The sequence below is a fragment of the Rattus norvegicus genome, chromosome 3, assembly GCF_036323735.1.
Source record: "Rattus norvegicus strain BN/NHsdMcwi chromosome 3, GRCr8, whole genome shotgun sequence".
Taxonomy (NCBI): Eukaryota; Metazoa; Chordata; class Mammalia; order Rodentia; family Muridae; genus Rattus; species Rattus norvegicus.
Genome location: NC_086021.1, coordinates 172,123,477 through 172,141,553, shown reverse-complemented (window position 1 = coordinate 172,141,553; position 18,077 = coordinate 172,123,477). Strand labels below are relative to the sequence as shown.

The 18,077-nt window shown below is 49.1% G+C and overlaps 1 protein-coding gene and 1 non-coding gene across 3 annotated transcripts in view; both read right to left on the bottom strand.

The window, feature by feature from the left end:
* The window catches only part of Mybl2 (MYB proto-oncogene like 2), a 28,457-nt gene extending 11,668 nt beyond the window's left edge, over positions 1–16,789 (bottom strand). Inside the window, exons 1-6 of one of the 2 annotated variants that reach the window (XM_006235525.5) lie at positions 16,536–16,789; positions 12,378–12,471; positions 10,175–10,246; positions 8,701–8,793; positions 7,009–7,229; positions 3,613–3,772 (exon numbers count right to left, since the gene is read on the bottom strand). In XM_006235525.5, coding sequence (XP_006235587.1) covers positions 3,613–3,772; positions 7,009–7,229; positions 8,701–8,793; positions 10,175–10,246; positions 12,378–12,471; positions 16,536–16,555 — 660 coding nt within the window. In that variant the 5' untranslated portion in view covers positions 16,556–16,789. The remainder of the gene's footprint in view (positions 1–3,612; positions 3,773–7,008; positions 7,230–8,700; positions 8,794–10,174; positions 10,247–12,377; positions 12,472–16,535) is intronic. The other variant, NM_001106536.1, reaches the window with a different exon arrangement.
* LOC120101931 (5S ribosomal RNA) lies at positions 11,583–11,701 on the bottom strand. The gene has a single exon (XR_005502985.1). It is a non-coding gene; the product is annotated as a 5S ribosomal RNA (ribosomal RNA).
* Positions 16,790–18,077: the final 1,288 nt, after the last annotated feature.

Genomic DNA, 18,077 nt, shown 5'->3' with positions numbered 1-18,077 from the left:
TTCATGTGTGCTTGCGTGCAGGTGCGTGCACGCATGCATACACTTGTTTTGGTTTTTTTAAATGCCTTAAAGCAAGCAAACAAAAATAAATTGTTGTCTCCACAAGATTCGGGATCAATATGGAAGTCCCCGACTTAGAAATAAACATGCACGAGCATGTAAGTGACTGCCCACATCTTAGAAAATACAAGCCAGGGGTTGGGGATTTAGCTCAGTGGTAGAGCGCTTGCCTAGCAAGCGCAAGGCCCTGAGTTCGGACCCCAGCTCCGAAAAAAAAGAAAAGGGAAAAGAAAAAAAATATATATATATACAAGCCAAAGTATGAAGCATTCATTCAGGGGATAAAAACGTAGTAGGTCTGAGTTTTCCCTTTTTCTTTCTTTCTTTTTTTTTGAGGCAGTATCTTTAATTAGCCCCAGTTGGCATAGAAGTCTGTGCTGACCAGCTTCTGCCTCTGGGTGCTGAGACTAAAGGCATGGACCCGGTCCCCCCGCCCTAGATGAAGTAAATCTCAAACAGGACAGGACACACAGAAGTAATACAGTGAGTTGATATAGGTCTGGCAAATGGTTAACTGAGCTGAGCCCTGGGGTTGCAGGTCTGTGGAAGGTGCTTATTGAGCAAGAACAAGGCCCTTTAGGAATGGGATGAGGATGGAACCAACCCAGTATACGTGGGGACTCCCTGCACTATTCCTGAAACTCTTCTGGGTGCTTATTATAGAGTCTGAAAATACATTATCCCAACGCTGTGACAGATACCGAGGAAACTGCCAGAAGCTGACTCCTTTGGTAAGGGGACCTCTGGGGAATTAGGACTAGGAGACACCCTTTCACTCTATTCTCCCCTTTCCTCGCCAATCAATGCCATACCCCCTACAGAGCTGCACTTGTCAGCAGGGGGCCAAACACCATCTGTAGCAGGTAGAACGAGCAGCAAGTCTCCCCCACCAGTAAGAGAGATACTGTTACAACAGAATGTGTACAAAACACCTTTAAAGGAAAGAACAAGTCAAAGGGTACAAAACAAACTGTGACAGTTTATCTATGCTCGGCCCACTAAGTAGCACTTTTAGGAGGTGTGGCCCTGTTGGAATAGGTGTGTCACTGTGGATGTGGGCAATAAGATCCTCATCCTAGCTGCCTGGAAGCCAGTATTCTGCTAGCAGCCTTCAGATGAAGATGTAGAACTCTCAGCTCCTCCTGCACCATGCCAGCCTGGATGCTGCCATGCTCCTACCTTGAGGATAATGGGCTGAACCTCTAACCCTATAAGCCAGCCCCAGTGAAATGTTGTCCCTGTAAGAGTTGTCTTGGTCATGGTTCACAACAGAAAAACCCTAACTAAGACACAAACACACACATCATTGACCAGCTTGGTGCACAGAAAGCACAAGACAATGCAGAGCTGCTCACTGTGAAATCTTCCCAGAGCCATCTTTGTTTCCAGTCTTACTTTTTAAAAAATAAATCAGTTTCTTGACCTCTTAGATAAGATGTTATGTGTAAAGAAAATCAAATCGAGGCAGACACCATTTAAAATGTAACGCTTGGGAGGCAGAGCTGTAAATCAGTTAGCCAATTAATTGGGGGAGTGATTGCTTAGTTTGCAGGAAGCCCTAGTGAGATGGCTCTTCTTGGTGGTCAACTTGACTACATCTGGAATGAACTCAAACACAAGGGGATGGATGCACTTGGGAGGAATTTTCCTTAAAGCTTTCAAGCAGGAAAAACCACTTTTAACCTGGATCTTTTGTGGTGGGAAGATCCTCCTTTAATGGCCCTGCCTGCTGGCAGCCATCATAAGCCACAGAAGAAGGAAGCTTTTTGCTCTTTGCCAGCTGACCCTCACCGGCTGGCAAGTCCACACCTCCACTGGCAATAGAGCCAGCTTCAGAATTCAGTGTATAGAGACCGTCTAAGACATCTGGTCTTGAACCCCCAGTGAACGTGATTGTTGGGGGGAGGGTGGTAATGGGGGGAGGATGGGGTTGGGGAAACCCATCTAGAAGGGGAGGTGGAGGGGTTAGGGGGATGTTGGCCCGGAAACTGGGAAGGGGAATAACAATCGAAATGTAAATAATACTCAAGTTAATAAAGATTAAAAAAAAAAAAGACATCCAGTCTTGTGGGCCAAGCAACCACTGGATCCTTGGACAAGCTGGACACAGCTTGAAAGACATTCTAATGAATCTCCTATATATATATATATACATATATATATGTATATATATATATATGATTTATATATTACACACACACACACACACACACACACACACACACACATTTAGTCCATAAACAGTTCCTCTAGACAGCCCTAATACTTACATTCAACTTCCAGACCAAATGAACTGGGCACGCACAGTGCGTATGCATGTGAGTCCAGCCTCTGGACTTACGTGCAGAAGACCAGAAGCTGAAGTTAAGCTACCCTTAACTACGCCTGGGTAAAAGACCCTGTCTCCAAAGAAACTGGGAGCAGGTGGGTAGGATGCACAACCTGGACACCTGGGGTTCAGTTTCTAGAATCTAAGGTAGGCGAGATCTGGCACCCAAAAGCTACCCTCTGACCCCTACACCTGTGCTCATACTCACACACATGAACAGAAGGGGAAATGCAGCTGTCTGGGGAGTGGAGATTTAGCCTACGCACCTACCAGTGTCATTGTTTATAACTGTGATAGACAGAAAACACATCAGGGAGACGAGGGGAGTTAAAGTCCGACAGAAAAGTGCAAAGGATTCTGGGTAGATGCTAATGCAGAAATATAGTGGCTGTTAAGCAGCTAGAAATGCACCAATGTGCATTTAGAGAATTATCATAATTCAGAATATATGCCCTTTTTTAAAAAACCAGCAAATAGAGAGCTACAGAGACCACTCAGCAATTAAGATTACTTTACTACTCTTGCAGAGGACCCATGTTCAGTTCCCAGAACCTACAGTTTTAGGGGATCTAATGTTCTCGTCTGATCTTGTGGGCTCCTACATACACATATAACGAACATCTTTAAATCGGAAAGTCTCAGCAGATAGAATGAGCGGAAACTCATATTACGGAAGGAGAGAACCGACTCCTCCACGTTGGCTTCTGAGGGCAGAACATAGTGGTGTGTGCCTTTAATCCCAGTACTTGGGAGGCAGTTTGAGGCCAGCATGGCCTGTACAGCACATTCCAGGACAGAGCCACACAGAAAGAGAGCCTGTCTCACAAGATGCACCCCTCCCCCATCCCCCCCCCCAAAAGAAAGAAAGAAAAAAACATATAAGTCACCATGACGAGTTGTCCTCTGACCTCCACACGGGCAGATTGACGGGAAGACAGTCACTGAGAGGACAGAGCCTTAGGACCTCTCCCCAGTGTTACCCATCATCCTCAGTGTTACCCATCATACCACTGCTCTCCCCTCCTGAATGAGAACTAGGGCTAGCTGGTCTGTCACAAGCAAAGCTCTAGAAACATGCTGGCCACACTCAGATCCTAGGCAGAAAATGGGTGAGTGGCTCTGGGGAAGTTCTTGGGGAGATTGGGTCAGATGACCAGGAAATAAAGCAAACCAACCAGCCTGGAACCGAGCCCAGAGAACGAGCCCCAAGGCTGCCCACTCACCGGGCCTTCCACAGGCTGGACATTCTGTTGGTAATCCTTGTCCTCGAGCTCCAAGAGCAAGTAGACAGGCTTGCAGTCTCTGGACTCGTTTGGGAACCCTCCCGTGTCGACTTTCCTTTTGATGGTGGAATTCCAGTGATTCTTCACAGCATTGTCTGTCCTGAGGAAGAAAAAAATCCAGGGCCTCTGACATGCAGCTCTCAGCGGCTGCAGCTTATCCACACATCTGTAAGTGAAGTGTTGCAACCAAGGTGACTGCAGAGGGAGGTGAGGCTACTGCACGATCGAGGCCAATCAAGCCCCACAGAGGAGTTCCGAGTTCCCAACCGAGAATCAAGGGAGGCCCCCAAAGATAATATGCATGGGTTTACCCCGAGAAAAGAGCCAGCTCAGACTCAGGTGACACTTGGCACCTGCCTTCCTCTCTATTCTCCCAGGATCACACTGCAACAACAAAGGAAGACTGGAAACAAAGCCAGAGAGCAAAGGTGTAGCAACAGGAAGGGCCCTGGGAAGAAGTGGCAGCAGGTGAGCTTGTGGAAGTTACCAGAAGATGGAAAGCGGACAACAGCCAGCCCAGGAGACTAGGAGTTCAAACCAAATTGACCTTACAGGAGGATTCGAGTCAGAACCAATTCATTCCTAGGCTCCTCCCAGAACTGCAGGAGCCCCAGGACTGGAGTGAGGAACCCAGGTTAAGTAAGCACAACAGCTGTCCAACCTCCAAGGCAGGAGGTTTCCTCTTTAGAGAGAAATAACCCAGCAACTGTGGCCACAACACACAGGTCAGAAACTGGGGTTCCATGGAAATCTGTACCCTGGAGGTGAGGTCCCCATACCCCATCTACGTACCCTGGGGGCCCAGGCAACAATGTTCTTAAAGGAATTACCTGCCTCTGGGGAAATGATTAACTCCAGAGGAAAGGTCCTTGGAATGTCCTCCCAAAGGGCCTGTGGACACCAAACACTGCAGTAAAGGCCATCAGCAGATAAGCAGTAAAGGCATTCACAGATAAGCTCAACCACAGTCACTGACTGCTTCTTAACTGCACTGGGGCGTCCACAGACCAGCATCCCTTCACAGCAAACCTCCCCCGTTAACCAATACGGATGGGTCAGCAAAGAGAGAGAAACACACGGCCAGTGATTCTCAAATTTCCTAACGCTGTGGTGACCCCAACCATAAAGTCACTCCCACTGCTACTTCCTAACCGTACTTTTGCTTCCGTTGTAAACTGTAAATACCTGTGTTTGTCATTTGACCGTCAAAAGGGGTCACCACCAGAGGTCGTGAACCACTACACCAGACAGACAGACAGACAGACAGACAGACCGACAGACAGGCACAGAAGGTGTTTTGGTCATTTTAGCAGCTGCAAACATACATTAGGAACTTGGTCCAAAAAGGAGAATTTAGAAAACAAAAACTTCTCAGCCAAAGTAATTTCCAAAGGATTGGAAGGTTAAAACAAATAAAAAAAAATAAGAAATGTCCCAGGACGCGTGAAACCAAAGAGAGAAGGAAAAGATGAAGGCATCATAATGCTCTCAATATTCTGAACAAAAGTTATTTTTAAGCTCTGTACCTACTCAACTCATCTATTAAGTGGGAGATAGAATTGAGGACAGAGCTCAGGATGCTAATGAAGGGTGTGCTCCACTAAAACAAGGAAGTAAACAACAGAAAAGGAGGGTTCATTCTAACAGTGAGAGGTCAAAGACAAGCAACTTAACAGGGCGGCAGTCACAGCACAGAGGAACCGGGCTCCACCTGCATACTTTATCTAGGGACTAAAGACGTGCCTGTGTCTGAGGCTGAAGAGGACAAAGGATCCCTGAAGTGAGTTACAGAGGGCTGCTAGGCACCACGTGGCTGCTGGGAACTGATCCCAGGTCCTCCGCAGAGCAGCAAGATATGCTGAGCCATCTCTCCAACCCTGTTTCCCTCCCTCCCATCCTCTGTTTTTCAAGAGGGTTTCTCTGTGTTGCCCTGGCTACCTGGGAACTCTGTAGACCAGGCTGGTCTTGAACTCACAGGCATCCATTAGCCTCTGCCTCCCAAGTGCCTGTATTAAAGGTGTGTGCCACCACTGCCCAGCTCTTACCTTTCTTAATAAGCTACTTCTGTTCCACAACTAACTTAAAAAGGCATGGCTTTCTCTCCATCTCCTGGTGGGTGCTGGAACTTACACTTACCCGGAACTATGTCTTTCTCTTAAACTTTTAATAAAATTGTCTTTATTAAAACAAACAAACAAACAAACAGTGGAGGGGGAAACACTTAGAACAAAAGCCAGAGAATAAGGAAATATACTCATAGACAGTACTAGCAGATTAGTTCTATGTCTGAGGCATCATAGTGTAACTTCTGTTGTCCTAACTACTAAGATCCCCTGCCTCTGCTTCCTAGGTGCTGGGGGAAGGGCGTGCATCACCAGCACCTGGACCAACATCTACTTCACTTTAATTAATAACTTGGAGTCAGCTGGGAGGCGGGGGTGCACACCTTTAATCCCAGCACTTGAGAGGCAGAGGCAGAGGCAGGCGGATTTCTGTGAGATCAAGGCCAGTTTATATAGGCAGAGTTCCGGGATAGCTAGGGCTATGGAAGGCCCCTGTCTCCAAAAGAGCATGCAAGTAAGCTCGGAACCAGCCAGCAAGCAGGGTTGCCCCTTGGTTCTGGTTTCAAGTTCTTGCTTTATCCCTCGATGATTAACGGTGACCTGGAAGTGCAAGCCAAGTCAACCCTTCTCTCTCCAACTTGCTTTAGGTGAAGTGTTTTATATCACTGCAACAGAAAGGAAACTAGGATAGGATATACTGTAGGCAATGGGGTGGGAGGGAGGGTCAGAGTCGCAGGGAGTTAAATCCTCCATGGCTGAAAACCAGGATGGAAACCATCACAGTGGATGAGGAGACAGACAGCCCAGCAGCAGTTAACAGCATTCCCTCTTCCAGAAGATCTTGATTTGATCCCAGCACCCACAGACCAGCTCACAACTGGCCTCCTCAGGCACCAGGCATGCACATGGTACGGACACACAAGTAGGCAAAACACTCACATACATTAAATAGACTGTCCAGGCATGGTGGTACATATCCACATTAGTATCATTTGTGAAGCCAAGGTCACAAGTTCGAGAAGTCAGCCCAGGTTCAACATCTGGGGACAGAAACTAGTGTTTCTCCCATCAGATTCCCCCTAACAGGGTTCAACCAGACTTCCTAGTACTGTCTCTTTAGACAGGCCATTCTTGAGGGACCTATTTCCATTTAATGCACATCTCTAGAAGACCTGGCTGGTTGGATGTTAAAGACCACATAGGGCTGATCACAGTTCTCTGGGACACTCTATCCCAGGATGGGCCTCACCTCCCTACCAGGAGATGGCCTCACCTCCCTGGCAGCATCTTGGCGATCTCAGCCCAGCGGTTGCCCAGCACTTTATGGGCCTCACAGATGATCCGATCTTCCTCCTCTGTCCAGCAGGACTTCTTCACCTCAGGGTTGAGATGGTTGTGCCAGCGCTCACGACACTGCTTCCCAAGACGGCCCTTCAGGTGCTTGGCAATGAGCGTCCACTGTTTTGTGCCGTACTTCTTGACCAGCTCAATGACCTTAAAGAGAACAGCGGTGAAGGACCGGACCCCACCCCGCCTCCATCGCCCTCCATTAAACGTCTAGATAGCCCGGTGGGTCTCACTTTGCAGTTTACAGAGCTACAGTAAGCCTGTGAGAGGTCCGCCCGCACCATACTCTAGGGCAGGATATATCCCTTCAGCACTTCTGTGGTGTACGGCCTCAAGATGTGTGATAACACGTGTATTCCCATGTGTGCACAGGCAAAACCAGGCAAGAATAGACACTTAGGGAAAAAAAGGAATTTCTGTGTGGAAATATTCTATTTCATTTCTGCATGGTTAAAGAAGCACCGAAAAAGCAGCCCAGGGTAGGGGGTTGGGGATTTAGCTCAGCGGTAGAGCGCTTGCCTAGCGAGCGCAAGGCCCTGGGTTCGGTCCCCAGCTCCGAAAAAAAGAAAAGAAAAAAAAAAAAAAAAAAAAAAAAAAAGCAGCCCAGGGTCATCGCAGTTTGGGGAATGTCAATCCCTCTCTATGCCTTGATTTACCCACCTATTACACAAATAACCCACCCCGAGAGACTACGGAAATATGGCACTGAATGTCAAATGTGGCAAAACTCCTGTAACCCACAGGGGAGAGAAGCAGGAGTTTAAGTGAGTTCTGGCTGCACGGAAAGTCTGAGGCTAGCCCAAGCTAACGTGAGACCCCGTTTCAAAAAGAAAATAATCCTAGAGCAGGGATCAGAGGAGAGGTGAAGCCCAGTGACAGAGAGCTTTACCCAGCATGCGACAGGTTTCGTGTGAAGCACCCTCAAACCAGGCATCTGAGCATTGTGTTTGTGTGGTCTAACCTGTGTCACCGTGTCTACCACATTATCACAGCTTCAATGCCAGCTGTCACTAGCGAAGCAAGCCTCTTATGTGGACCACCCATTACCTGTCCATGATGTTCTATGTGGTAGGTATGGTTACCAGTTAAAAGCTAGGTAGTCGGGGCTGGGGATTTAGCTCAGTGGTAGAGCGCTTACCTAGGAAGCGCAAGGCCCTGGGTTCGGTCCCCAGCTCCGGAAAAAAAAGAACCAAAAAAAAAAAAAAAAAAAAAAGCTAGGTAGTCTCACCGGATGGTGGTGGCCCCTGGCACTTGGAAGGCAGAGGCAAGTGCATTTCTTTGAGTTTGAGGCCAGCTTGGTCTACAGAGTGTGTTCCAGGACAGCCAAGGTTACACAGAGAAACTCTGTCTCGGAAAACAACCAACAACAAAGAGCTGTCTGGATGATTCATGGAGTGAGGTGGCCACTCGGCCTGGCACTAGGAAGGCTGGGGTTGGAGGAGCGCTCTGAGCTCTAGGTCAGATTATGCTACAGCATGAATATGAGACCAGCCAAGCTACAAAGCTGGCCTTTCTCACTACACAAACACACACAAGTCCCTGGAGAAGCTGTATGGTACGGGGATGTTCAGATTCCCTGCAAGCCCACCGTGTGTGCAGTCCCTTTGCCAGCACCGACCTTCTGATCTTCCTCTTTGGTCCACGGTCCCTTAACAAGGTCTGGATTCAAAACCCTCAGCCACCGGTACTGGCATTGCTGGTCTGTGCGGTTCTAGAACAGGAACAGAAAGAATGCTGACACTAGAAGATTGAACTCTGGTTGAGCCTTGAGCTCAGGGGGCAGGGTACAAGCACACCTTAGGTAGCTGTGTCCTGTGCCACGCACCCACCACACACCAGAGGCCAATATACCAGAACATGGGTACAGTAATTTTGCTTCACTTTAAAGGATGAACTCAGGCCCTGTGGAAAGGAACCTCCCATCCTGTGAACCTAGTATATGTGTGTGTGTGTGTGAGGTGCACTATCTAAGAGTCTATGAAAGTTTTGTGAAAATTATTAGTTATCCCTCCTTTCTTCTTGGAGAAAAAAAAAAAACATTTTTTTTAAGTCTTTAAAGAGCTCAGGTTACAAGGAAAAAGGCAGAGGGCAGAAAGAAGGGTGATGACTCAGCCCAGGATGCCTATGGAACTCCCAGCAGTCAGTGGTGGCCTTGGATACTCCAGCCTTTCCTGGTGCCAGCAGTCCTGGGGAGGGTGTGTGTAGAAGGGAGCTCTCATCCACAGACTTTGCATGTTAGTGTAGTGGCACTAAAACCGTGCAGGAGCTTGAAGTCTGCTCAAACGACGCTTCCCCTTAGGTTCAAGTTCAGGGCCCAGAACTAAGTATCCAGCTGCTCCTGACTTGCTGGAAGAAAAACAAACTTGCCTTTGGGCCCCAGACTAAGATTCGCTAAGGCAGCTATGTGAGGTCATCTCCCGGGAAACTTTCCTGTTTTATTTGGTTGATTTTCCTTTTATTTATTTATTTATTTATTTATTTTTTGTTGAGGTTTGGTCTACTGCTATATATTATAATGCTAAATTCTAGCAGTGACGTCTCGGGTTTATAAGCTTTTGTTGTGCAAACCTCCTTGTTCCTTAATTTAAAACTATTGGCTAAATAAAATTGGCTATAGCCAATTACTGGAGGAATTAGAGGTAGGTGGATTTGGAGTGACCTGGTTGGAGGAGGAGAGACCAGAGGGAGAGGGAGAAGAAGGAGAAAGAAGCCTTTAGGAGGGGAGAGGAACCATGAGCACGTGGCCAGGAGAAACAGCAAGTATCTGGGGTACACCGCTGGGGAAGTACCCAGGCCTGCAGTTAGAAGGGTAGATTAGGGGTGACCCCCCCCATAATTGTCAAAGCCAAGTATAATAACCACAGTCTGAGTCTCCTTTATTTGTAAGCTAGTCAGGAATAAACATAAATTGGTTTTGCTACAAGGTTTCTGTGTAGCCCTGGCTGACCTTGAACTCAGAGATCCACCTGCCTCTGCCTCCCCAAGCGTAGTACAGGAAGCCTGGCCTCCCAGCCTCACCTCACCTACACTTTCTAAGCTTTCTAGAGAGGGCTTACAGAGAATCCTTGCCCTGGGGGAGGGGCAATACTCACAGGAAAGTGACTGGCCAGGAACTTCCAGTCTTGCTGTCCAAACTGCCTCACCAGGGCCCTCAGTAGCTCATCCTGCCAAGGTAAGAAAGACACGGGCTTGGCTTAGCTCACATGTATGGAAAGTCTCACAGATGCCGTGATAACAGCATATTCATGCATTACTCAGGAACTGAGTGCCTACTAAGTGCCAAGTGTTAGTCAGAGATGCCAATCAAAGCCTCAGGCAAACAGAAGCAGAGCCACTCCACGCTGGAGGACACCCTGTGCTAAAGCTACGGTTACCGCCTCTTCAGCCAGGAGGACAGTTTAAACTGAGGAGAAGGGAGAGAAGAGGCTATGGCTGGAGAGGATGCCAGTGACAGGACTCTTATCAACAAGAGGCAGATTAGCCACTGAGGGGGAAGCAGATGATCAAGGTTCAATGTCATTGTTACAAAGTATCCGAGAGCTGCCAAAGTGGGAAAGTTTCAGAAAACAAAAGCCAAACAAGGGGGGCTCCCATCTATTCCTCTGCACTGGAGACAGAGGTTCTCCGAAAATATACAACTTAGCTAGCATTCCAGAGCGGCCTGGGAGACAAGAGATCCACCCGAAACCAAACCGAAACAACGGAATCCCACAGACAGACAAGAACTGGTTTTGGCATTCAGGGCTGAGAATGCAGCTGAGCCGCTAGAGCGCGCCCTTCCCTAGTGGGCACCGCTAGAGCGCGCCCTACCCTAGTGGGCACCGCTAGAGCGCGCCCTACCCTAGTGGGCACCGCTAGAGCGCGCCCTGCCCTAGTGGGCACCGCTAGAGCGCGCCCTGCCCTAGTGGGCACCGCTAGAGCGCGCCCTTCCCTAGTGGGCACTGCTAGAGTGCGCTCTTGCCTAGTGGGCACCGTGTGTTGTCTCCAGCTCTTACTTCAGGAAAAATAACAAACTCAAGACCAACCTCAGCTGTACCACAAACTGGGAGGGCTGCCCAGCGTATGTGAGAAACCCTGTCTGAAAACAAAAAGGACCAAAAAGATTGCTCTGTGGCTTCAATCCCTAGAACCCAAATGGGAGAGACCTGACCCGCAAAAGTTGTCCCAATGCATCTGCATGTGCGAGCACACTCACACACACGTAATAAAAACAAAGAAAAAAGTAGCACACACCAGCCCTCTCTCATCCAAAAACATACATAAAGTTTAATGAAAGGGGACTGGAGAGCTAGCTCAGTGGTTAAGGGCACTGGCTACAGGTTCAATTCTCAGCACCCACATGGCAGTATACGACCATCTGTAATTCCAGTTCCAGAGGACCTGGCACCCTCTTCTGGCCTCTATTGACACCAGGCACACAAGTGGTGCACCTACATACATGCAGGAAAAAAATACCCATACATATAAAATAATAAAATTATTTTGTTTTAATTATTTTTAAGCCTACAGCACCCAGTATTCCCAGGTGGTCTCCCAGCCAAGTACTAACCAGGCCTGACCCTGCTTAGCTTCCAAGATCAGATGAGATTGGGCATGTTCAGGGTGGTATGGCCGTAGACTGTTTTAAATCTTTTAAAAAGTAACTTAAAAAAAAAAAAACAAAACAAAGGATGCAGATTTATTTAGCTTCCTTGCAGCCAACAGTACTTGGTCAAATGCCTCCTTCCACAGCACGTTTAAATTTCATCTCCTCTGTGCAGCATGAGATACTCCAAGAAGGATTGGAGGTGTCTCTGGCCTCAGTATAGATTATCAACACATGGATCAACGGGCTAGCATTTTGAGAATAAGTCTGTTACGTAAGCAGTTTGGCACTGCCTCTTGTGTATCCCTCTTACGGTGTGATGTTCTACACTGCCCAGGAACACAGTCCCCACAGGGCAGAGTGCCTTCCAATTATATGCACCCAGGATGGTGAGATGAATAAACCTGGAATCTTGATAAAATACCTGGTCTCTGGCATTAGGCGGTAACAGCAGAAAGCCAGCTAAGATACAGAGCAAGAAGCACAGAAGAGATTGAGGTCCCAAGGCTTGAGGACTAACCCCCATTCTCAGATCTTAGAGCCCGAGAATGCTCTGGGGAAGCAAAGAGAAGCAGATGGCCCATCAGCTTCTTCACAGTCCATAGATGATGACGTCAGACACTCATTGGCTAACCAGCCTATCCCGGTCTCCCCCCACAAGGCCACCCCACCCCCACCCCCACATTCCATGGAGTAGCTGTGAGGCTCACCTCCTCGTGGGTCCATTTGACCTTACATTTGTTGTCTCTCTGCTCCAGGAGGTCTGAGTCCGTGTCCTGGTAGCGTAACTCATCCAGTTCCTCACTGCGGAAGCAAGCTAAAGGTCATGGACAGTGTGTTTACACACCTTTACCTGGGGGTGGTAGTGTGTGGCCAGGGGCAGGTCAACTATAGGGAGGTTTGGGGAGGCAGGCCTGCCTTTTCTACTTGTACAAAAGTAGGTACCGGTGTGGTGGCCCATACCGGTAATCCAGCACTCAGGTGACAGAAAAGAAAGGTTCAAGGTCATTCTAACTACATAATCAATTCAAGCCCAGACAAGCCCGGACAAGGCTAAATCAGCAAGCCCTGTCTCAAAAAGCCGAAAAATATAGGTAGAATTTCACTTTGCTTTTTGTTTCTTTTTTGAGAGAGAGTCTATGAGGTATCTCTCCTGGCTGTCCTGGGACTTGCTGTGTGGACCAGGCTGACCCCAAACGCAGATCTTACTGCCAGTGCTGATATTGAAGGCATGCATGCCCCACCAGCCTCTACCCTCTGTTTTCTTCTCAACGAAATGGGTTTATGGGCGTTAAAAATTACACTTATTGGTGTGCCTGTGTACGCGTACACCAGCACCTTCACCCGCAGAGCCATCTGCCCGGCTGAAGCGTATACTTTTTTTTGATTTGTTGAGAAAGAGTTTTGTTATGAAGTCTACCTTAATTCTCTGCTATTGTAAATTGCAATTAGAAACTTAGGCCACCATGCCTGGCTCCGTTTTCCTTCTCGTTGCTTTATTTTGGGGATAAAATTGCCCAGCATGCACAAAGCCCTGGCTCCTAACCTCCACCTCACCACAAATACAAAAATCTAAACTCTTCACAAAGACTGTGGTATTCGGCTGAGCCATTTTTGTGCAGGCCTACGACCCCGAGACTGGAGGCTGAGACAGATCCGCTGTGAACACAAGGCCAGCATGAACTAGAGACAGACCTAGCTCAAAACAGATGGGAAATGATATTCAAAGCCACCTTCTCACTTTTTTCTTCTCAATAACAAACTTAACACTGGGCATTGCCTGTGTTTTTTTTTTTAAGATTTATGTTATGACGTGCCCTGGTGTTTTGCCTGTATCTGCCTACCGCACGTAAGCCTGGTGCATGCATTTAGAATAGTGACCCCCCCCCCCCAGAACTGGAGTTCCAGATGATTGTAAGCCATCGGGTGGGTCCTGGGAACTGAGCCTGGATCATCTGAAAGAGCCTTTAAGTGTTCTTAACCTCTGCGGCACCTCTCCCACGGCCGCCGGCATTGGATATTTTAAAGATAACCTGTAATCATCAAAAATGCAAAATTTTAAACCTCTTAGGTATGTCCTCAATAACTTTTTCCATTCTTTTGATCTGGATTAAAGGCATATTCCACCTCACCAAGCCGAACTTCATTCATTCCTGCCTGTCCCTTTCCAATCCTTGCCTGTACACGGGCACAACTAACGGAAAACAAAGACCTCAGAATACAATGATTTGACGTCTGGAAGCTTCAAAGAACGAACATGGAAGTTTTTGTTCTTTTTTGTTTGTTTGTTTTTATTTGTTTCTCAAGACAGTTTCTCTGTGTAGCCCTAGCTATCCTGGAACTCATTCGGCAGACTCAAGAGATCTGCCTGCCTCTGTCTCCCTGCTGGGATTACCTAAAGGCAGGGTCTACTACGGCCTGGCTGACATGGAGCCTTTTGACTGCTGTCCTATTACCTAGTTTAATGGTTTTGAGAAAGGAGATCATACTATGAAGTTCTAGGAATGCTCGTTAGGGACTAGAGAGCTGTCTCTGTCGAGGAACACACAGCTCTTGACAAGGATCCAAATTTAACCTCTAACCCCCTTTCCCACAATTCCCACCTCTACAAGGATCCAGGGACTCTGGCCTCTGTGGGCACCTACACCCAAGTGCACATAGCCACACACAAGTACATAACTAAAGAAGAAAGGAAAACAACCAGTTATTCCCAGAACTCGTTTAATCCTTCCCCGGGGCCTGCACTGGGTCACCTCTAACAAACACTAAAGGTGAAGTCAGTCATGTAACTGGGAAAAGAGGAGGTTTCCAAACAAGCAAGACAGGCCACACTTTGTGCCCCAAAGTGTGCTGCTGGTGTCTGCACACCCCTCCCCTTTCTTCCCTCACACTCCTCACAGCCTCTCCAGTCACCCCTACACACCCAAAGCACTTTGGAAAGCCAGGCCCTGCCCTCAGTTCCAACCTCGGGTCTTGACATCACCCACAAAGGTCAGCTCCACCTTCATTCACATCCTGGAATTTGGCACAGAAAAGGCCTAAAGAAATATTTGCCCAGGGAAGGAGTGGATTTGTGAATGAATGAATCCTTGCAAAGATACCGCCTACTAAACAATTCTAGAAACCCTAACCAAAATGAAAAGACGTTCCTAGACCTAGCAACGCAGTTTTGTTCAGTCATGTCTGACCCGACCCATGCACTGCCTACCACTCTAAAGTCCTAACAATTGAGTCTGCTTCTCCAAAACCCAGCACAAGGCCCTGATTCTATTAGAGCTTGGCCAATGTCGCAGGAAAAAAAAAAAAATCTGTGTAGCAGAGCTCTGAAGCCTCAGGGCCCTGTAATGGTGACACTATTTTGGGGGGGGGGGGGGGGGCGGTTCTTTGAGACACAGCTTCTCTATGTAGTCTGGAACTCCATCTGTAAACCAACCATGCTGCTCCTCGAACTCAGATTCGCCTGTCTGAGTGCTGGAATTAAAGGTGTGTGTGGCCACCCGGCAGGGTCACACTATTAAACAGATGGGAGTATCCATCATTCACATGCATTCTGGCATTCTCAAGGGCTCCATTTAACAGATGTGAAAAGTGAGGCCAACAAAGATTATGCCACATCAAACTCCACACTTTTACACCCTAACCTCCCTGGTAACCATAGCATGAAAAAGCAGAGGCCTGTGTGCTGTTTAAAGAAAAGTCACATTTTTGTATATACACATACCATTTCTCATGCCCTTGTACGTTCTGGGCTATGCTCCAGGGAAAGGTGAGTCAGAGGCCAAGAGGGAAATGGGCCACTGGGGTACAGGGAGTTACACCATGTGGCAGAGAAAGGCTACGTGAGGATGCAGGGACACTGAGCCCGTGCTTCACAAAAGGGTCCCTCCAGTAAACCCCGGCGCTCTCGGAGTAGTACTTCCAGACGCTCTTCCTGGGCACTGAACTGCCCTAGAAACTGGGGCATGGGGAACCACACTGATCAGCGCCCACGGACCCAACCAATACCCGCCCCAGGCCCGAGGAACTCTGAAAGTAAGCAAGCAGGCATCTCTGTTCCTTATCCTCAACCGAAGCTTGATTCGGCCATCTGAAGACTCGAGTAAGGTGTTCTCAATTGGAGAGTCCCAAAGAGAACACAGCGGAACCCTATTATCCCACTCCTTAGAAAGCCCCGCGATTAGGCCCCAGATACACAGATGTACCAAAGGTCCAGACTTGACTCAGCCACCGAACCTCTAGGGAACTAGGAGGGAAACGTAGTTCCTGCCTTTGGCCCAGCGGTTGCTGACAGACCAGTCTCGTTGCACACCATTAGTCTTTACTCATCCCCGGTTGCCCAAAACTAGCGTGGGACAGGAAGAGGAATTCTGAAACCAAACCGAACCGGCCGCCGAATCCCCAAAGAGACAACGAGTCCCCAGCCTCACATCCCGCGGAGGGCCCAGGGGCTTTGTGCTTCCCGGAATGCTAACAAGAAAAGAACGCCAGCAAAGTCGAGCCACTCTTGAACGACAAGTGTCTCCCAGACTTCTGCCTTCCACTCGCTGCGACAAGGGGAGACATTCTCCCTACCCAGTAATGGGCCTCCAGCTGACACCGCGGGCAACAGCTTTCCTTCCCCACCCAGCAATTAGGCGGGAGACGATGGACCTCACCCAGGGCCGGGACCGGGTCTAGAGGGGGAACCCGCGCTTTCAGGCTCCCGGGCCCAGGAGGCCCGGGAACCGATCGAGGGGTCCCTAGAGCTTCTAACGTGGCGCGCGCCCCTGCACCCGGCGGCGCGGGGTGCATTTCTCCCGGGATCCCCATCTCACGCTTGCTGACCCAAGGAGAAGGGCGAAAACCCCAGCGCGCCCGCAGCCTCTCACCAGCGCGTCCGCCGAGACATCCCCCCGGCCCGGACCCCGCCGCGCCCTTACGCCCGCCGGCCGAGCCCGGAGCGGGAGCCGGGCCGGGGTCAGGACTCAGGCTGCACCGGCCGCTCCGGGCCCCAGGCGGTGCTCTGAGGCGTCAGCGTGTCTGCAGGTCTTGTCGCACGTTCCCAGGAACTGCAGCTGCCTAGGGAGCGCACTGAACCACTTTCCTATCTCCCGCCAAGTGCGTCGGCGCCGCCCGGCCCTGGCGCGCGAGCGCGGGGGCGGAGCTCGCGGGGGCGGAGCTCACGGAAGGGGCCAGGCGTACTAGAGACGAGAGGCGGAGCCGGCGCGCCAGGGCCCTAGGAGGAGCCTGGGAGGGGCGGAGCCCATGGAGGGGAGGAGGGGAGTAGTTTACCGGAGGGCTGATACCGAAAGTGCTAGTCAAGCCGGCAGATGCTCCAGCTGCGGTTGGGAATCTACTACGTCCAGATACACCTACCTTGGGATTCAATGAGGCGCGGGGACCGGCTCTGTGTGGATCTTAGATAGTCCCCCAGGAACACACATAGCAAAGACTGAAAGAACTGAATGGGAGAAACTTCCCGCCCAAATTGTCATTGCTTAGACTGTCCCCAGAGGCCCCATGCTCCCTTTGACTAGGTTTGCATCTTTTCCTTTGCAACTCTTGCTTCTTCCGCGGCCTCAGAGGGACCCAGCTCAAAATCCCAACATTCCTCTCACCAAACTTAAACCTCTCCTCTTGGGTTAAACTTGTTACTCCGTTATTGTAAAGGTCTTCCAGATCACCACACCGAGCCCAGAGAGACGAAATTTGGCCTCCCAGCTTTTTGTTTGGGTCGTTATTTGGACCAGTAACTCCCCACATCTCCCCTCATTGGGGTCTCTTGTCCATCTTGCTTTGTGCATTTCCCTAGCTGAACTGTGAGCATCCTGGGACTCCAGCAGCCCCGGGTTCAATTTCTAATGGCTAAGACAAGCTCTGATGGCAAGGGCTGTCCACTTTAGGCTGTCATTTACTATCTAAATACTGAGAGTCATCTTACTGGGACTTCCTGGAAGGGCCCCAGCCAAATGTCCTTTAGGCTCAGACCTCAGATCTCTTTAGAAAAACTGCTGGCCACCTTTAGACAGTACAATTCTGAAAACTTCATTCACTACAGCAGAATGAAGACTTAAAAGCTACCAGTTTCCACCAGGCATAATTCAAGGCTTTCCCCCACCTCTCTCCCTTCAAAGAAATTCATGTGGACATTGGCTCTGCACTGCTAGTGGGCTTACAGCCGTATTTCCCAGGGGTTGATTCCTAGCCCACCTTTCCCCGGGTCCATTATCTCAAACTATCAAACTTCTCCATGCCCGTTTCCTCATCTACAAAAACAGTTCATAAAAATCTTTGATCATCTTAAGAATCCAGTGAGTTATATGCTAAGTATTACCTGGTAGCAGATGGAGAAACTGAGTCACTGACTTCCCCCAAACTGTAATTCTAGAGGTAAAGAAAGGAAAGAATAGGGCTGGAGAGATGGCTCAGAG